At 41.2% G+C, this 22,199-nt stretch overlaps 1 protein-coding gene across 1 annotated transcript; it reads right to left on the reverse strand.

Moving 5' to 3' along the window:
- Positions 1-320: 320 nt before the first annotated feature.
- On the reverse strand, positions 321-21,221 carry golga7bb (golgin A7 family, member Bb). Its single transcript, XM_060924960.1, has 5 exons — positions 21,210-21,221; positions 11,418-11,543; positions 7,080-7,232; positions 2,192-2,293; positions 321-404 (listed from the first exon to the last, which is right to left on the reverse strand). The coding sequence occupies exons 1-5, from the start codon at positions 21,219-21,221 to the stop codon at positions 321-323; spliced, it is 477 nt and encodes a 158-aa protein (XP_060780943.1).
- Between the last annotated feature and the right edge of the window lie 978 nt (positions 21,222-22,199).

A 22,199-nucleotide genomic window follows, 5' to 3' on the forward strand; every position in this document is an offset into this window, starting at 1 on the left:
CAGGTACTATAGACTTAAAGAAATATTTTGCCTATGATATACAAGTAGACTTCTGCTCCCTATTTCAGCATTTGTGGGATATGGTGTATGGAGCTCAGAGATCATGTGTGTTGCTAATGGAAACACAGAAGACAATGAAAGGTTAGGAATGAGGGAGGGTTTATGTGCATACTGCGTGAATTATGTGATAAAGAGAGAGGAGGAGGAAGTGGCTTTGACATTCTCTTAATTCAGAATCTGGTGCTCTCATGTTTCAACATGCGAATCTTGGCAATCCCTTTGGCCCCTCTGTACCCGTATCCCTGGTGCTGCTCCTCCAGTCACCGAGCACTGCTGCCAGATGCGGAGCTACCACTGGAACTGGAGCCGGTGGAGCTGCGATCCTCAAAGACAGAGATCTCTATCTGAACCATTACTGTCAAGGGTTATAACAGCACATACAACATTCTATCAGTCCTAAATGTTGAATGCAGTAAAATTCCTTTAATCATTTGCATTATGTTGTGTGATTAATATGTGTAATGGACAGAAGTGTTATTCAGGCATTTCATCAAACCATCCATCATCTATGTCACTTATCCATCAGGGTTCCATGTAAAGCTGGAGCCAATCCCAGTTGACTTTGGGCGAGAGGCAGGGTAACATGTTGGGCAGGTCCCCATCCATCACAGGACTTATACAGAGATGAATAACCATTCACACTCACATTCACACCTATGGACAATTTAGAGTGGCCGGTTAACCTAGTCTGCATGTCTTTGGACTGTGGGAGGAAACCCACACAGGCAAGGGGAAAACATGCAAACTCAGAAAGGCCCCAGTTGGCCACCAGGTTTGAATCCAGAACTTTCTTGCAGTGAGGCAACAGTGCTAATCATTGCACCACTGTGCCACCCACAGGCATTTCACTCATTGTCTAATGATTGGACATACTGTAAGTAAGAAATAAAACACAACAGGGTGTGCGGTTATAGGAAAATAATCCAAGCAGTGGTGGTGTGACACAGCCCGACACCATTTTATTTCTCTTATAGCACCATTTTGGTGATTTTTCTTTCAATTATAATTTTTCATTTATTTATTTATTGGTGATGTCACATTTTAACCATTTATAATTACATTTAATGTTATAGAACATCTGTTTAAAAAAAGCTATTTGTATCATTTACAGTTATTCACTCACTTGCCTTTCATTTTTCATCCCACTTAAAGTTACTATGACAATAGTGGTAGTTGCTGAGAAACCTGAAGATTCTCTTGTGTCAGAAAACATTAACCATTACAAAGCACTGACACCTTAAACTCCTTCCTTAAATGTTAAATTAACATATTTTTTTACAGAAAACTTTACTATATTAATGATTTGAACTTTCTGGGAAAAAAAAACCTTGAAAAGAAAACTATGATCTCTTTTACAGTAGTAAGCCAATATTGATGCACCTGTTTTAAGTTTCAAAGCCCTGTGATGACTTGTTGGTGGTCAGTGTGGAAAGTTCTAATCCAGGCTATTGGAATTGAGGACAGACACAGTGATGGCACTGCCAGGCACACCTGATGGTCCACTGGAGTGACTGTCATCTACTAACAAAAATCACCCCAAATTAGACAATTTCAAAAAAAAGTTTCTACATGACCACAAGCACTTTTTGACTGACAACTGTACTTGGAGATGTGTGTCCAAGAACGAAGCCACAACATTTAAATAAGTTTGAGTTATTCACTTCTTCTGTCTGGAGTACTACTGTCTCAGAACAAATCTCAACATGCCTCAAAGGCATCCGAATCTGAATTCTTACCAAAGACAGCTTATTTCATTTTACTAGAAACCTTTTGGTTCCTAGATGAATCATAGATGAGCAGCTTGCCTTTTCAGATCAGATCTTATACTCATTTGATGTATAGATCTTGGAGATTTGCATTGCATATCATCAGGCGCTCCAGGTATTCATTATACCATAGCTGAACTCCTGCAACTCTCCTCTTCTTACCCTATTAGCTTACACTGTTAAAACATTGCTGAGGATCCAAAATGTAACAGCATGTCTGGTCTCCAATCAAACAAAATGCAATATTACATCCTTTTCATCTCCACTGGTTCACAGGAGCGGCTTGCATAAAGTTCAAGTCCTTGATGCTTTCTCGGAGATGGCCATATATTATATATATATATATATATATAAAAAAAGGATACCACTCTCATGCCCCTCTCAATAGGGTCAGTGATAAGAAGTCCTCGGGGTGCATAAACGTTCTCATTCTGCTCCTGAATATACATGGAGATCTTTTTTAAGACCTGCATCGTAACAGAGACAAGGGAAGGACATGATAAATGAGTTAACTAAAAATCACAGAATAGAGATCCTTTAAGGGAAACTATCTCCCGGGAAGATGTGAGGATTTCAATCTGATACGGTTTCCATGGAGCACTGTCTGGAGAGATAAAACATTGATCACACACACACACACACACACACGAGTACTCCTTTTTTCACTTCATCACATAATCAAGGATAATTTTATCAAGGAGTGGGATCATATTTTTTTTTAAGTCTGACAAAATTGGATTACGGCAAATGTCAGTTTATACATTTTAGGAGAGCTATTTTTAGGCATGTTTCCAAGAGGAATTGTAATATTTTTTCCCTTTTTTGCATACTAAATTGTTAGCACCATTTTAAACACCACAAGCCTAACAAGAGCTTGTGTTAGGGTCTGTTACCCCCTTTCCACCAACACAAACCAGGTGCTAGTGCTTTTTAGGAGTTCGTTCACTTTGAACTATCTAAGAACTAAACTGTTTTTCCACGGGCCAGAAAGCCACCATAGGGCCACATTGCTACATTGCTGTATATGTCTCTGCTTTCCCAGCCGCTAAGCCAGCTGCTAGTGCTATTAGCCCCACTAACACGCTATCCAGCACCGCTAAGAAGAAGAGGAAGAAGAAGAACCGACTACATTGTCTCTTTCTGCTTCTTTGGATTAGTCAGATGAGACACTACACTAGCTTTGTTGTTGTCTTTTTTTTCTTAAATGGTGGTCACAAAGCTTTAGCTGATCTTGTTGGTCACGATAATCCCACCCCTTGCCCCTAACATAAGCAGTGCTTGGTTCTAGATCAGCAAAGTTTTGGTGCTGCCCCGGAACCAGTTTTCCTGGCCGAGAGCCTGTTCTTTTACTGTCAAAATGTGAAGCACTGGTTCAAGCTTAAGCACTGGCTCTGAACCAGAACTGGAAGTGTTCTGGTGGAAAATGGATGCGTGTGGAGATTCACATGTTCTCTCTGTTTGTGTGGGTTTTCTCTGGGTTCTCTGGTTTCCACCCACGAACCAAAAACATGCAGGGAGGCAGACTGGCTGTGCTGACTTACCCATAGGCATGAATGTGTGTATGTGCATGGTGCCCTGGATATACTGGCATTTAACAGGTAGCATTTATCTGTATTTGGGGTGAATTCTCCTGCCTTTATGCTCTTGCACCAAGATAAACTCCGGATACACCCTAACAAGGATAAAGCAATTACTGAGGATGAATGAATGAATGATGAATATAGCCTTTAACTCTTTACCCCTTGAAGCAGTTGCTACAGCCACCCTTGTGTGTGTGACTGTTCACTCTTAGAACATATTTACAAGAAAAAAAAGTCTAAAGACAAGGTTTTGACAGGGTTTTAGACAAGGCATCATATGTCGTCATTATGGGATATACACAGGGTTGTCATATGCCATCATTAAGGGGTAAAGAGTTAATGAGGGCTTGATTTAGGCCTCTTTATCATCTAATTTTTTTATTTATTTTGCAAGTAAATATTGCATCAACTGCATGAGCTTTGCTTTCCTACTGCAATGAGGTGAAACTTTATGGTGTGCCTTTTCACTCTAAAAGTGAAAGCAAGAAAGGTGCTTCTGTGAAGTTGTAGAGCATTTCACGACTTGATGTTTTTTTCCGTTTTGCACACTAAATGCAAAATGGTCATTAGACCATTATAAACTGGTCTAATTAGTTTAATGAGCATGAACTAACCCTGTGCAAATTTTATTGCAAAGCAGCTAGTTTCAAGGAAGTTTTTGCCATACTGTATGCAAACGAATCTGTTAACTACAGATAATGAGCATAGAAATGGACATCTGAGCTTTTTCTAAAGCCTCCAGTTAAGAGAATTAATGTCACTGGACTCTTTGGTTATAATTCCAAATAAATAAATAAAAAAGCCAATTCCATGACATTTTTTACAAACCTCCTTTGTCAAATCATTTGCTTTATGAAAAGTCTATTTTAATCCACACTAAAAAAATAAAAAATAAAATGTATTAGCCACTCACTTTATTCAACTTTTCATACCACCTCATGCACATGGAATAAAATATTTTACAGAAAATTACTTTAATCTCATTATTTACTTTTAAAAATAATGAAGTTCTACTTGAAATAAGATTAAAGATCTTCTCCTATATCTGCTTCTGCTGTTCTGAAGTTTGTTTCAAATAAAGATTTTTTTTCCGCCCGTATAAAAATGAAACATTTACAACCCCGATTCCAAAAAAGTTGGGACAAAGTACAAATTGTAAATAAAAACAGAATGCAATAATTTACAAATCTCAAAAACTGATATTGTATTCACAGTAGAACATAGACAACATATCAAATGTCGAAAGTGAGACATTTTGAAATTTCATGCCAAATATTGGCTCATTTGAAATTTCATGACAGCAACACATCTCAAAAAAGTTGGGACAGGGGCAATAAGAGGCTGGAAAAGTTAAAGGTACAAAAAAGGAACAGCTGGAGGACCAAATTGTAACTCATTAGGTCAATTGGCAATAGGTCATTAACATGACTGGGTATAAAAAGAGCATCCTGGAGTGGCAGCGGCTCTCAGAAGTAAAGATGGGAAGAGGATCACCAATCCCCCTAATTCTGCGCCGACAAATAGTGGAGCAATATCAGAAAGGAGTTCGACAGTGTAAAATTGCAAAGAGTTTGAACATATCATCATCTACAGTGCATAATATCATCAAAAGATTCAGAGAATCTGGAAGAATCTCTGTGCGTAAGGGTCAAGGCCAGAAAACCATACTGGGTGCCAGTGATCTTCGGGCCCTTAGACGGCACTGCATCACATACAGGCATGCTTCTGTATTGGAAATCACAAAATGGGCTCAGGAATATTTCCAGAGAACATTATCTGCGAACACAATTCACCGTGCCATCCGCCGTTGCCAGCTAAAACTCTATAGTTCAAAGAAGAAGCCGTATCTAAACATGATCCAGAAGCGCAGACGTCTTCTCTGGGACAAGGCTCATTTAAAATGGACTGTGGCAAAGTGGAAAACTGTTCTGTGGTCAGACGAATCAAAATTTGAAGTTCTTTATGGAAATCAGGGAGGCCGTGTCATTTGGACTAAAGAGGAGAAGGACGATCCAAGTTGTTATCAGCGCTCAGTTCAGAAGCCTGCATCTCTGATGGTATGGGGTTGCATTAGTGCGTGTGGCATGGGCAGCTTACACATCTGGAAAGACACCATCAATGCTGAAAGGTATATCCAGGTTCTAGAGCAACATATGCTCCCATCCAGACGACGTCTCTTTCAGGGAAGACCTTGCATTTTCCAACATGACAATGCCAAACCACATACTGCATCAATTACAGCATCATGGCTGCGTAGAAGAAGGGTCCGGGTACTGAACTGGCCAGCCTGCAGTCCAGATCTTTCACCCATAGAAAACATTTGGCGCATCATAAAACGGAAGATACGACAAAAAAGACCTAAGACAGTTGAGCAACTAAAATCCTACATTAGACAAGAATGGGTTAACATTCCTATCCCTAAACTTGAGCAACTTGTCTCCTCAGTCCCCAGACGTTTACAGACTGTTGTAAAGAGAAAAGGGGATGTCTCACAGTGGTAAACATGTCCTTGTCCCAACTTTTGAGATGTGGTGTTGTCATGAAATTTAAAAATCACCTAATTTTTCTCTTTAAATGATACATTTTCTCAGTTTAAACATTTGATATGTCATCTATGTTCTATTCTGAATAAAATATGGAATTTTGAAACTTCCACATCATTGCATTCCGTTTTTATTTACAATTTGTACTTTGTCCCAACTTTTTTGGAATCGGGGTTGTACTCATGTTTCCCTGAAAACTTGATCAAATTTAATACTTATGTTAATCTTCCTCTATCTCCTTATTAAGTTTTAAAGTTTAGGAGAAAGAATTCAGAGATCAGTGATCTGTAATGAATACAATACTGCAAGTGATCTTAAGCATAGTTGTTCTTTTATCCATGAAAATTACTCATTCTTTTTCTTAGTTCTTTGAGATATACCCATTCTTTTGTCTTGGATGAGGAAGATGCTTATCAGGGTAGCTTTGGGCATACGTGCCGTCCTTCCATGTCTATTCATGTGTAGCCTTCTGTCAGCTGAGGCAGCAAACAAGAATGCTCTTCATGGGTGGCAGTTTATCATAGTTTATTTCTCAAATGGGTTTGTTCAACAATGTTCTGCATAGGTTAATGAGATTCAACAAATCATAAACAAGACTGCTTCTGATCGTTCTAAGCAAGAGAGTAGAGATAAAAGAGCAAGGATAAAAAAGAAACCAGCTTGCAGGAACATTGTGTTTATTTCATCTCTATTTCATCTGAATAAGGGTCAGGTAAAGCAGAGCTAGACAGGTTAATTATGTGCCATTTAGAACCAGCCATGGCACAAAACTCAGAAATTCAGGTGCAGTCACTGGCAAACAGGTGCAAGCACTTCAACATGGAGTCACAATGCGAACTTGTAGGTAAATGAAGCATTTGGAAGCATGGCGGATCCGAGCACATCAAACATCAGAACATCTTTAGACGTGCATTCATAAACAATTTCCATCTGCTCCTCTGAATACATGTGTGGTCACACTTGAGTGAGGTAGCACGTCAAAACCAAATTCAATCTTTTCAAAAACATTGTAAGCTTTGGATGGCTGTGGTTTCTCTTTTATCAAAGCTGGCTATGTGGAAGGATTTGAGCAGAAAGACGGTAACTGCTGATTGTGGAGTAAATGGGTTAAAGGAAGAACATATCAATACCTTCTCATATTGTGTCTCCATGCAGAGGAATATAACGTAAGCTGACACACAGGCCAAGCAGCCTTCCAGGTAAGACTGACCGCTGATCTTCTCGGCCTCTGCATAGTAGTTATTGAGTGTCTTCACGGTGTCTTCAAACAGGGTCCGCTCAATCTGTAAAAACAGCCAACTTCTTAGAAAAAATGCTCTTACCTCAAGCCTCACCATTCTTCTTCCTGAACTCCAAAAATATCCATGCTAACAATTTATAGACACTTTTACTGTTGGAATCAAGTCTTAGCATGACAAAGTATGTATGTATGTATGTATGTATAAATAAACAAACACAAACACATGCTGACACAACCTCTTGCGCATGTACATTTCAATTTACAATTGTCTGCTGATGGCGGCACGGTGGTGTAGTGGTTAGCGCTGTCGCCTCACAGCAAGAAGGTCCTGGGTTCGAGCCCCGTGGCCGGCGAGGGCCTTTCTGTGTGGAGTTTGCATGTTCTCCCCGTGTCCGCGTGGGTTTCCTCCGGGTGCTCCGGTTTCCCCCACAGTCCAAAGACATGCAGGTTAGGTTAACTGGTGACTCTAAATTGACCGTAGGTGTGAATGTGAGTGTGAATGGTTGTCTGTGTCTATGTGTCAGCCCTGTGATGACCTGGCGACTTGTCCAGGGTGTACCCCGCCTTTCACCCGTAGTCAGCTGGGATAGGCTCCAGCTTGCCTGCGACCCTGTGTAGAAGGATAAAGCGGCTAGAGATAATGAGATGAGATGAGATGAGAATTGTCTGCTGATTTCATCTATTCCAAAATGTTCAGTAAAAAACAAAAAAAACAAACAACAAAAAAAACCACACCACACCACTCTATATCCTTTTCTGCAATCCCTTTTGTTCATACAACGTAGTAACTATAACTCTTCCTGAGCAGCTCTTTTGTGCAATTCTGTCTGTGTGTGAAACATTTATCATCTTGGTCATATTTTATGAATACTTCAGTGTTTTTACTCCAGTGTCTACATATGCAAAAGTCATCTAGCTTGTAAATATCATTTGTCTTTGCTTTAGTTGCTACAGTTGAGATACTATTAGACATTTAAAAGACAAGATCCTTCCATGAAGCTTCAAGTTTCTCATATTAAAATGGATAATATGATACATTAACCACTGACTAGTATGTCTCTCAGATTGGTCTTTAGGTTTCTCTCACTGCCTGAAATGGGATGCAAAACCTGTCGAGTCTATAGTGAATTAATGGACTTGCATAAATGGGTGATTTCATGATTGGGCTGCCATATAGCCCTTGTAAATAAATTAATCCTTATTATTATCATCATCATGGGCGGCATGGTGGTGTAGTGGTGAGCACTGTCGCCTCACATCAAGAAGGTTCTGGGTTTGAGCCCAGCAGCCGACAAGGGCCTTTCTGTGTGGAGTTTGCATGCTCTCCCCGTGTCCGCGTGGGTTTCCTCCGGGTGCTCCGGTTTCCCCCACAGTCCAAAGGCATGCGGTTAGGCTAATTGGTGGCTCTAAATTGACCGTAGGTGTGAGTGTGAATGGTTGTCTGTGTCTATGTGTCAGCCCTGCGATGACCTGGTGACTTGTCCAGGGGGTACCCCGCCTCTCGCCCGTAGTCAGCTGGGATAGGCTCCAGCTTGCCTGCGACCCTGTTGGACAGGATAAGCGTCTACAGATGATGGATGGATGGACATTATCATTATTTTTAACACACTTTCAAAAAAGGTGCAAACCCATCTCAGGCAACTCTCATTTTTACAATGTTGGCTGATTTTGCTCTTGTAATAAAGTCGATTAACAGTAATTGAAAATAACAAGGTTGAAGGGTTTTTTTTAAGCATCAAATTATCTAATAGACAAAATGTGCTTAACTAGCATCCATGCTAATGGTATGTGGGCATCTGTAATAATTGAGCATGTCAGTCAGTCACACAGTACTGCAATATCAATGTGACTTGTTCATAACCTATAATGGATGATGCACTGAAAATGTTCAAGATGTTCAACTGATGCACAAATATTAATGCAAAGATGATGAGAGTTTTGTTTTCAATAATTTCAAGACAGATATAGTGGGCTTGAACAGGCAAAATTGCAGTTTTGTAAATGCAATATGATTATTTTTAAATATTTTATCTCATCTCATCTCATTATCTGTAGCTGCTTTATCCTGTTCTACAGGGTCGCAGGCAAGCTGGAGCCTATCCCAGCTGACTACGGGTGAAAGGCGGGGTACACCCTGAACAAGTCGCCAGGTCATCACAGGGCTGACACATAGACACAGACAACCATTCACACTCACATTCACACCTACGGTCAGTTTAGAGTCACCAGTTAACCTAACCTGCATGTCTTTGGACTGTGGGGGAAACCGGAGCACCCGGAGGAAACCCACGCGGACACGGGGAGAACATGCAAACTCTGCACAGAAAGGCCCTCGCCGGCCACGGGGCTCGAACCCGGACCTTCTTGCTGTGAGGCAACAGTGCTATAAATATTTTATGTTCTTATCTAATAATACACGAGTTGATGGAGTACAATTATGTTTAAACTATTTTTTACCTTTACTTTACATGCACATTTGTAAGTATACAATGTCTTGCAAAAGTATTCATCCCCCTTGATGTTTGTCCTGTTTTGTCACATTATAAGATGGAATTAAAATGGATTTTTGGGAGGTTAGCACCATTTGATTTACACAACATTCCTACCACTTTAAAGGCACAATCACACACACACACACACACACACACATATATATATATATATATATATATATATATATATATATATATATATATATATAGTGACACAAACAATAATTAAGATGAAAAAATGCCTTGATATTCATCCCCAAAAGTCAGTACTTTGTAGACCCATCTTTTACTGCAATTACAGCTGCAAGTCTCTTGGGGTATGTCTCTATTAGCTTAGCATATCTAGCCACTGGGATTTTTGCCCATTCCTCAGGGCGAAACTGCTCCAACTCCTTCAAGTTAGATGGGTTGCGTTGGTGTACAGCAATCTTCAAGTTATGCCACAGATTTTCAATTGGATTAAGGTCTGGGCTTTGATTAGGCCTTTCCAAGACATTTAAATGTTTCCCTTTAAGCCACTCCAGTGTAGCTTCAGCAGTATGTTTAGGGTCATTGTCCTGCTGGAACGTGAACCTTCGTCCCAGTCTCAGACCTCTGGGACGAAGGTTTCCCCCAGAATTGCCCTGTATTTAGTCCCAGCCATCTTTCCTTCTGTCCTGACCAGCTTTCCTGTCTCTGCAAATGAAAAACATCCCCACAGCATGATGCTGCCACCACCATGCTTCACTGTATGAATGGTGTTCTCAGGGTGTCAGGTTTGCGCCACACATGGCATTTTCCATGATGGCCAAAAAGATCAATTTTAGTCTCATTTGACCAGAGAATCTTCTTCCATGTGTTTGGGAGTCTGCCACATGCTATTGGGCAAACTCCAAATGTGTTTTCTTAAGCAATGGCTTTTTTCTGGCCACTCTTCCATAAAGCCCCACTCTGTAGAGCGTATGGCTTAAAGTGGTCCTATGGACAGATATTTCCATCTCCACTATGGATCTTTGCAGCTCCTTCAGTGTTATCTTTGGTGTCTTTGGTGCATCTCTGATTAATGCCCTCCTTGCCCGGTCTGTGAGTTTTGGTGGGGGGCCTTCTCTTGTCAGGTTTGTAGTGCTGCCATATTCTTTCCATTTTGCTATAATGGATTTAATGATGCTCCATGGGATATTCAAAGTTTGGAATATATATATTTTTTTATAACCCAATCATGATCTATACTTCTTCACAACTTTTTTCTCCACAACTCTGACCTGTTTGGAGGCTCCTTGGTTTTCATGTTGCTTGCTTAGTCGTGCTGCAGAGTCAGGGTCCTTCCAGAACAGGTTGATGTATACAGACATCATGTGACAGATCATGTGACACTTTGATTGCACACAGGTGGATCTTAATCAACAAATTCTGTGACTTATGAAGTGAATTGGTTGGACCAGCTCTTATTTAGGGGTTTCATATGACAGTGGGTGAATACCTATGCACACTCCAGATTTCTCTTTTTTATTATTATTATTTTATTTATTGTTTGTGTCACAATAAAAAAAAAATAAAAATTTCACCTTTAAAGTGGTAGGCATATTGCGTAAATCAAATGGTGCTAACCCCCCAAAAATAAATTTTAATTCTATCTTGTAATGTGACAAAACAGGACAAACACCAAGGGGGATAAATACTTTTGCAAGACACTGGACCACACAAATGGCACCTCAATCATGCAAGGACACTGATAGTCACCTCTGTGATCAACCCACCCTGCTGTTGAGTTCTGCTGGAAGTTTGGTGTGGAACTTGCAGACGGTGCCCTCGCTGTAGTCCCTCTGAACAAACACCTTGGTGGCTAGTGAGGCAGTATGCCTCAGATCCTGAAGGTTTTGAAGCTATAACATACAATAAAATACACATTTTATTACACATAAAATGTATACAAAGTATACACAAAGTAAACACAAAGTATCAATCATGATTCATATTTCTGTAATTTATTTAAATTTGCACAAGATAGAATTATACAAGCTTTCACTTGGAGTGTTTATTGACATCCACAATATTTCTAGGGGTTTCTGAGATAGTACAATTTTGCAAATATATGTCTGAATGTGTATGATCTATTAATAAATCACAACATAAATCTATTTTTTTTAAATAAAGGAGTGCCTTTATAAAGGGGAAGCCATAACCTAATGGTTAGGGAAGCAGCTTTGGGACCAAAAGGTCGCTAGTTCGATTCCTTAGACCAGCAGGAATGGCTGAAGTGCCCTTGAACAAGGCACCTAACCCCCAACTGCTCCCCAGGCTGCTCTGGGTATGCTGTATGTCGCTCTGGATAAGAGTGTCTGCTAAATGCCATTAATGCAATGTAATGCCTAAAATACTCGCTGAGTTATAGACCTATTGTATGCATTGAAAGCTGTTTGGATAAAGGATAAGCACCACATATAGGTTTGGAGATAACCGATTTGTGTGTCTATATACAGCAACACAATATTTACCCTTTCCTTCTTATAGAAAGAACAATATGTAGCAGAAAACTAATATTTCAGCATTGAATTATTCTAACAGCAGTGGCTACAGGCAGATTTGAATAATTCCATGAATTAGGGTTAGTGTCTGGACTTTAAGTCTAGAATGTCTCTTTCCCAACATTGAGCATCCCACACTGTGCAAATTATAGCATTCAAGTGTACTACAGAATAAATAAAACAAAAACTAACGGGATGTATCTAGTATATCTGGTGTCCTGGCACTGATACTAAAAAGACTTATGATCATTGATTCAATACAGATTTTCAAACTCGTATTTGATCTTTTTCTTGATCAAAGCTGTTCCATATTCATTGTTAGAATATAAAACAAGGTTACATAGCATCATATGCTCAGCTTCTGATGAGAACCAGTTTTAGCTACACATGAATTCTTAGCTGCAGTATTAATACAGCCAGTGAAATGAGCTCAATGGTTGCTGAAGGCCTGCAATAAAATGCCTACAAAGCCCGACGGAAATTTTATGAAATTGTTTAATGAGTCAGCTGAGAGCTCTCCAAAATGAATTCTTCCATTAGGCTTCTCTCCATGTGCTCTCTCTGTAGTCCACATCAACTTAATGGATCATATAAAGAAATTATTTTTAATAGATACCCAAATCAGATTAAATACACACTCAGCCATAAAACTAAAAATTATTTTCTAAAGACATGAAGTCATAAGAATAATTTCCTTATAGACGGTGGATGAACCTGCCTGTAGATAATGTTTATTTAACTATACTCAGGTTATTCTCCAGGCCAATCCTGAATTATACTATTACAAATTAGTAGTTGCATCCTGAAGCTGACGTTTTAAACACTGGTCCAAAACTTTGCAATAAAGAGATCAGGGAGAAACAAGTGGCTGTGCAGGTTAGATGGCGTTGAGAAGCTGGTGTTCAAATGGGCTGGCTGTAAGTCCACTCATGTTCTCATGTGTTTTGCAGACCACCCATTCACCAAACCACCCATTCAGCAACAAATCACACACTGGCTAAGCTGAGTTTATGTTGAAGCCAGCTGAGGGCAAAATGGCACTAACATTACATTCTTCACTTACAACTGTTGCTGCCATCACTCTTTGGGATTTACACTCAGTAATGTTAAATCCACAGAAGCCTCAGAATTGTAATACAACAGCCAACTCAGTAGTGTTCCATTAAACCTCTGGAAGGCACAAATGTTGGTCACGGACATTACAAATATAGAAGGAAATCCCTGTAGAGGAATATAATCAAAAGTAGCAGTGAGCAACAAAGCCACTGACTGAATTTAAACAGGGCCAACTGACATTACGTACTGTAGGTATTCATGCACAGTTTGGTGTTTACTTCCTGGTTCGTTCCCCAACCATCAGTGGGTAAGAGTAAATGTTTATGTTAATTAGTTCACCCCTCTCCTGACGTATATGTAGTGATTGGTTTTCACACATAATTATGCATATTGGCGGCACGGTGGTGTAGTGGTTAGCGCTGTCGCCTCACAGCAAGAAGGTCCTGGGTTCGAGCCCCGGGGACGGCGAGGGCCTTTCTGTGTGGAGTTTGCATGTTCTCCCCGTGTCCGCGTGGGTTTCCTCCGGGTGCTCCGGTTTCCCCCACAGTCCAAAGACATGCAGGTTAGGTTAACTGGTGACTCTAAATTGACCGTAGGTGTGAATGTGAGTGTGAATGGTTGTCTGTGTCTATGTGTCAGCCCTGTGATGACCTGGCGACTTGTCCAGGGTGTACCCCGCCTTTCGCCCGTAGTCAGCTGGGATAGGCTCCAGCTTGCCTGCGACCCTGTAGAAGGATAAAGCGGCTAGAGATAATGAGATGAGATGAGATGAATTATGCATATTCATTTTCTGTTCCTTTGTTTGTGTGTGTGTTTGTTTCTATGACTTCTGCAGTTAGTAGATCTTGCTCAGACGAAATAATTAGCATTTATTAATTTATCAATGAGCAGCCATTACAAGTCATTCTATGAAAAACCATAGAAAGTAGACCTTTGAGAAAGAACCTTTAAGCCAAGCTTAAGATTTTGTAGCCATTTAAACACGGTTTTGCCTTCACTCATGATTTATTAAATTGTGGCTATATCATGGATTATGCAGTGCGAGACATTAAATTACTGCATATTTGATAAATGCAATCGAGTGATGTGTCTGTGATCAGCATAATTTTCTGGCACGTCAGAAAAATTTACTCCGATGCCATGTCAGAAATCTCGTTAGCACTGACAGTTAAAGTCTTTCTGGGACATTGCTGTCAACCGTGTGGTGATGTTGCTTGGTAACCATATTCACATGTTTCATGAGTTAAAATCCAATGACTAATTGAACAGCAGCAGCAGGTTCCTGCATTATTTGGCTTACCTTTTTCTTTTAAAGTTTCAGTGCATTAAACTGCAAAAACTGGGTGCTGCACACGTATCACCATTTTCAGACTGAGGTGACTAGAGGCATTAAAGGCATTTAACTTCTGTTGTGAGGTTTTATACAGTGTGATGCAATTTTCATCATTATGTTGAGAGATCAAGTCAAAAGAATTTGAGGTATTTCACCTGACGTCACAGGGTCACGTGACGCCCCGGTGTCCGCCATTTTGAAGGTCAAGCTAGCTAATGTCAACAACATAGTAGCTAGTATGTTACTGTAGCAATGTTTACGTTCAGTCATTTGGATGACTGTTAAAACCTTTCAGTCTCAAGTTTTTCCTTTACTGTATTTACTAGTTTACTGTAATTATGATCCGGCAGCTATTTACACCGGATCCAGTGTAAATATCCCCCTCAAATTAAGCAGCGCGCTCCGGCTTGCTCCCGGAGTGCTCCGGCCGAGGTTCCGGAGCGCGCTCCGGCTTGCTCCCCCTCAAATTAAGCAGCGCGCTCCGGCTTGCTCCCGGAGTGAGCAAGCCGGAGCATGCTGCTTAATTTGAGGGGGAGCAAGCCGGAGCACACTCCGGCAGCTATTTACACTGGATCCGGTGTAAATAGCTGCCAGATCATAATTACAGCAAACTAGTAAATACAGTAAAGGAAAAACTTGAGACTGAAAGGTTTTAACAGTCATCCAAATGACTGAACGTAAATATTGCTACAGTAACATACTAGCTACTATGTTGTTGACATTAGCTAGTGCTAACAGCTAGCTGCTAGTACACTGCTACAACACAGACACCGACCCTAATAATACAGTTCTTGGTCATTGCCTGGTAACAGCAAATTTATAATGGGCCATGTCTCAACAGACTAAGAAGTTATTTCAATGACATTTAATAACATTTTGTTTATCCTGAGGACCGAAAGTAAATGAAAATGTGAACAAACCTTAGCTGTAATCAGATTGCGACCACCGGCTCCAGGGACGACCCACTGATGTAGGCATGTTACCCAGCCTGACACAAAATATTTGTAGGCATCCAAACTCTTATACGCTTTCAGATCAATACCTGTGTATGGCGATGGGTTTTTAACGACATAGGTATACAGATCATGTGGGCCGAAGTCAGGTAAAGATGAGGGCTTCGTGTACTTCCGTACGTCAGTGAACAATCCTGGTGGAAGCAGGTAAACATCGTTCTCTAAGCCTGCTAACCTCAATTTTTGCAAATACCTCTCCTTCTGCTCGCCCTGTAAATGCCCTACGTCGCTGGATAGTGAAGGTGTTTTCTGCATCTCGCTCCTTTTTCTTTTATGTTTTTCATTTGTCGCCTTCCTCGCATTCAAACTGATTCGAGCCGTGACGTCCAAAATGGCAGCCTAACGATGCATCACATGACTTGGTCACGTGGGTGAAAAACCTCAATAGCGCATCATACAGCCAGGCTAACGTTGAAGGCCTCATAGAGTTGTATAAAAAATGGTCTTATCAAATTATTATTATTATTTTATGTGCCAAGAACGGAGTGAAACACTTTGAAATCGTATGTCGTGTCTTGCTGTCAATGAACTGCAAGAATCTTTTCCACTTGATACATCTTTGTGCATGTTTGTGTATGTACGATTCTTTCTGCTCCTTTGACAGGATGAACTTAATCAAATACTTATTGCTTAGGAAACTAATTCAAAGTAAGCTACTTTCTCCACATGCAGAGTAATGTAGCCTTACATCCTAATAAATTCTATAAATTGTGGAGTGGTTATAGTGCTCTCTGACTTTGTACCATAACAGTAGAGGTAAATCTCTGCCTTCTTCAGTTTACTAATGCAAAATGAATTCACTGATAATGCAGAAGAATAACAAAAACATGGACAGTAGTGTACCAAGAAGAAGTTTTATAACTGAACTGATCAGGAACTACAGAGAACTAGAATTAGAACCAACTTAAAGCATTTCACACTGAATGCAAGATTAACCAGTGGACTAAAAGGTGCACTTGATGCATACAAATGATGCACTGAAATATGTATGATAACGACATGCTGCACTGCAGAATGTGAGATCCTGTATAAAAGCAGCATTGGCATGAACATTATGTAGGACACGACCATAACAAGCCTAAAGCCAGAGTGTGACAGTATTGTTTATGACAGTTGAGCATTTTTCCAAAAACTGTCCACTTGCTTTGAGCAAAGGTTGAACTTAAAGGCATGAATCACACATCTTCAATCATTCATTTTCATAATTGCTTTATCAGGGTTGTTGTGGATCCAGAGCCTATTGCTGGAACTCTGGGTATGAGGCAGGGAATAGGGCCTGGATGGGGTGCCAGTCCATTGCAGGACACCATTCACACACTCATTCACACCTTGGGGCAATTTAGCTTTCAGCATGTTTTGGGAGGTGGGAGGAACCCAGACTGCCTGGAGGAAACCCATACATACACAGGGAGAACATCCAAAACTCTGCACAGACAGGAACATGAGCTCAGGATTGAATCGAGGATCCTAGAGCTGTGAGGTGGCAATGCTACCATGCTGCCCACATTTATAAATGCTTGAAATGTAGACATAAATCTAAATACACTAGAAATGAACTGATAAATCAACATAAAATAGGCTGTATAGGGTAGCCCTGTCACCTCACAGCTCTAGGGTCACTGGTTAGATCCACAGTCGCTACATGTCCGAGGAGGATTGTGTATTGTGACATGTAGCGACTGTGGTTAGATTCTGGACTTGGGCTATTGTCTGTGTCGAGTTTCACAGTTCCTCCTCATGTTTGCTTGGGTTTTGTCCTGGTTATCAGGTTTCCTCCTCCTGTCCAAAAACAGACAAGTACAGTGATGCTTGAAAGTTTGTGAACCTTTTAGAATTTTCTATATTTCTGCATAAATACGACCTAAAACATCATCAGATTTTCACACAAGTCCTAAAAGTAGATAAAGAGAACCCAGTTAAACAAATGAGACAAAAATATTATACTTGGTCATTTATTTATTGAGGAAAATGATCCAATATTACATATCTGTGAGTGGCAAAAGTATGTGAACCTTTGCTTTCAGTATCTGGTGTGACCCCCTTGTGCAGCAATAACTGCAACTAAATGTTTCCAGTAACTGTTGATCAGTCCTGCACACCGGCTTGGAGGAATTTTAGCCCATTCCTCCATACAGAACAGCTTCAACTTTGGGATGTTGGTGGGTTTCCTCACATGAACTGGTCGCTTCAGGTCCTTCCACAACATTTCGATTGGATTAAGGTCAGGACTTTTACTTGGCCATTCCAAAACATTAACTTTATTCTTCTTTAACCATTCCTTGGTAGAACGACTTGTGTGCTTAGGGTCGTTGTCTTGCTGCATGACCCACCTTCTCTTGAGATTCAGTTCACAGACAGATGTCCTGACATTTTCCTTTAGAATTCGCTGGTATAATTCAGAATTCATTGTTCCATCAATGATGGCAAGCCGTCCTGGCCCAGGTGCAGCAAAATAGGCCCAAACCACGATACTACCACCACCATGTTTCACAGATGGGATAAGGTTCTTTTGCTGGAATGCAGTGTTTTCCTTTCTCCAAACTTAACACTTCTCATTTAAACCAAAAAAGTTCTATTTTGGTCTCATCTGTCCACAAAACATTTTTCCAATAGCCTTCTGGTTTGTCCACGTGATCTTTAGCAAACTGCAGATGAGCAGCAATGTTATTTTTGGAGAGCAGTGGCTTTCTCCTTGCAACCCTGCCATGCACACCATTGTTGTTCAGTGTTCTCCTGATGGTGGACTCATGAACATTAGCCAATGTGAGAGAGGCCTTCAGTTGCTTAGAAGTTACCCTGGGGTCCTTTGTGACCTCACCGACTATCACACGCCTTGCTCCTGGAGTGATCTTTGTTGGTCGACCACTCCTGGGGAGGGTAACAATGATCTTGAATTTCCTCCGTTTGTACACAATCTGTCTGACTGTGGATTGGTGGAGTCCAAACTCTTTAGAGATGCTTTTGTAACCTTTTCTAGCCTGATGAGCATCAACAACATTTTTTCTGAGGTCCTCAGAAATCTCCTTTGTTCATGCCATGATACACTTCCACAAGCATGTGTTGTGAAGATCAGACTTTGACAGATCCCTGTTCTTTAAATAAAACAGGGTGCCCACTCACACCTGATTGTCATCCCATTGATTGAAAACACCTGACTCTAATTTCACCTTCAAATTAACTGCTAATCCTAGAGGTTCACATACTTTTGCCACTCACAGATATGTAATATTGGATCATTTTCCTCAATAAATAAATGGCCAAGTATAATATTTTTGTCTCATTGGTTTAACTGGGTTCTCTTTATCTACTTTTAGGACTTGTGTGAAAATCTGACGATGTTTTAGGTCATATTTATGCAAAATATAGAAAATTCTAAAGGGGTCACAAACTTTCAAGCACCACTGTAGGTAGATTGGCAATCCCTAATTGCGTGTGTGTGTGTGTGTGTGTGCGCGCAAGGTGCCCTCCAATGGACTGGTGTCACATCTGGGGTGATTCCTCTTGCCTTTGGCCCAGTGTTACTCCTGAAAAGGATAAAGTGGTTATGGAACTTGAATGAATAAATGATTGAATGAATGTTGATTATATTCATTATATTCAATCAGCAATATCTTATGCTAGCATACAATATATGGCTGACCATCACACCCATATGTGGACCTTCCTCAAACTTTTGCCAAAAAGTTTGGCAGCACATAATTGTATAACATGTCTTTGTACACTCATTGGCCACTTTATTAGGAATGCCCATACACTTACACTTTTATGCAGTTATCTAATCAGCCAATGCCTTGACAGCAGTACAATACATAAAATCGTGCAGACACAAATCAAGAGCTTCAGTTAAAGTTCACTTCAAACATGAGAATGGGGAAAAATTGTGATCTCTGTGACTTTCACTGTGGCATGGGTGTTGGTGCCAGATGGATTAGTTTGAGTATTTCAGATACTGCTGATCTCCTGGGGTTTTCACACACACCAGTCTCTTGAGTTTACACAGAATGGTGCGAAAAACAAAAAACACTGGGTAAGCGACAGTTCTGTAGGTGGAAACGTCTTGTTGATAAGAGAGGTCATAGGAAAATGACCAGATTGGTTCGAGCTACCAGGAAGGACATAGTAACTCATAGCAACTCTTTACAACTGTAGTGAAGAGAAAAGCATCTCAGCATGCAACAGCAGAAGACCACATTGGGTTCCACTCCTGCCAGCCAAGAACAGGAATCTTAGAATCAAGAACAAGTTCCTATTAAAGTGACCAGTGAGTGTATGCTGGAACATTTAGTTCCATTGAAGGGAAATCTAAGTGTCCCAAACCTGTTCCAACATGACAATGCCCCTGTGCACAAAGTGAGCTCCATGAATAGGAGGTTTGCCAAGGTATGGTGCATAAAAGCCCTGAGAATTTTATACACCATTGCTCAGAACAGCTCGTCACCAAGACAAATCCATCCATCCATTATCTGTAGCCGGTTATCCAGAGTCGCAGGCAAGCTGGATCCTATCACAGCTGACTATAGGTGAGAGGGCAGGGTACACCCTGGACAAGTCGCTAGGTTATCGCAGGGCTAACACAGAGACAAACAACCATTCACACCTACGGTCAATTTAGAGCCACCAATTAGCCTAACCTGCATGTCTTTGGACTGTGGGGGAAACCGGAGCACCCGGAGGAAACCCATGCAGACACAGGGAGAACATGCAAACTCCACGTAGAAAGGCCCTCGCCGGCCGTTGCACTCAAACCCAGGACCTTCTTGCTGTAAGGCGACAGTGCTAACCACTACACCACCGAGACAAAACCTTATCATACTAAAAACGATCAGACATGCAGTATGTTTCATACTGAGTATAGTGATGGTGGTTTGTCATCAAATCCATACAGATGCCTAAACATAAACACTTTGTTGTGTGATGATAGACAAGTAGAAAGAGCGAGGCTGCTCAATAACAGAGACATTTAGATGAATGGAATTTCCCCCATGTATGTTAGTACTGTCATGTGGATGCTTATTTTCAGGTTATCCGTCCCTTTCTCGTCATGTATATGAAATATATTAGATACTCGTAGGAGTACATTAAACCTCAGCACCCCGACATCAGGATCAGACAGGTCTCCCAGCGGTGCTTCCGGTCATGTGATTAAAGTCAAAAATAAGAACAGGTGCGCTCTGTGTGAAAGCTAGACTGGAGTTGGACAGCATTAGTTTAACTCCCTGGTCATTTGTAATAAATAAATGACTAGAAATTCTATTACTGTTTGAATCTTCTGAGAAGAAACTCAACACACGAGCAGTGAAACCGCTGTCCACAGTGCTGACAGTGAAACCTGAGAGTTCCTCAACATCAGCCATCAAACAATACATCATGCTTATTATAACAGATTACAGTATTACAGCCGGTACCCGAAACATACTGCTGAATAATAATAATAATAAATAAATAAATAAATAAATAAATAAAAGAAAGAAAGAAAGAAAAAAACGCTTCCTCAGTCACCGTCAGAGTAAAGAATAAACAGAAAACGTTTCAAACCGTTAAGCTTTTTCACAGTCGGACATACCAGTGCCAAAAGGAGCGAAGCATACAGGTGTAGCGTGCGTGTGATCAGCGGCATCTTACCTCAGCCGCCATGCTGCCGTGAGCCGGAGCCGCGCGCGCGAGTCTCCTGAGGATCCGCTGAGGATTGAGTCAGCCGCGCGCGCGCAGGGTTAAATCCAGAGCGTGTGCGTGTGCGCGCGTCCAGCGTCAGAAAAGGAAAGGTAATTACAGCACTTATTTTTGGTTCTCAAAGGAATATACTGTATACAGTCCCTGTGGGGTAACTGGTGGAAAAGACACAAGGCTACAAAGCATATATACCCACATAAATACCCTTAGTATTTATTATTATTATTATTATCTCATCTCATTCACACCTACGGTCAATTTAGAGCCACCAGTTAACCTAACCTGCATGTCTTTGGACTGTGGGGGAAACCGGAGCACCCGGAGGAAACCCACGCGGACACGGGGAGAACATGCAAACTCCACACAGAAAGACCCTCGCGGCCACGGGGCTCGAACCCAGGACCTTCTTGCTGTGAGGCGACAGCGCTAACCACTACACCACCGTGCCGCCTATTATTATTATCTCATCTCATCTCATTATCTCTATGTCCTACAGGGTCGCAGGCAAGCTGGAGCCTATCCCAGCTGACTATGGGCGAGAGGCGGGGTACACCCTGGACAAGTCGCCAGGTCATCACAGGGCTGACACATAGACACAGACAACCATTCACACTCACATTCACACCTACGGTCAATTTAGAGTCACCAGTTAACCTAACCTGCATGTCTTTGGACTGTGGGGGAAACCGGAGCACCCGGAGGAAACCCACGCAGACACGGGGAGAACATGCAAACTCTGCACAGAAAGGCCCTCGCCGGGCACGGGGCTCGAACCCGGACCTTCTTGCTGTGAGGCGACAGTGCTAACCACTACACCACCGTGCCGCCTATTATTATTAACTCATCTCATCTCATTATCTCTAGCCGCTTTATCCTGTCCTACAGGGTCGCAGGCAAGCTGGAGCCTATCCCAGCTGACTACGGGTGAAAGGCGGGGTACAC

Source organism: Neoarius graeffei, chromosome 7 (assembly GCF_027579695.1).
Source record: "Neoarius graeffei isolate fNeoGra1 chromosome 7, fNeoGra1.pri, whole genome shotgun sequence".
Taxonomy (NCBI): domain Eukaryota; kingdom Metazoa; phylum Chordata; class Actinopteri; order Siluriformes; family Ariidae; genus Neoarius; species Neoarius graeffei.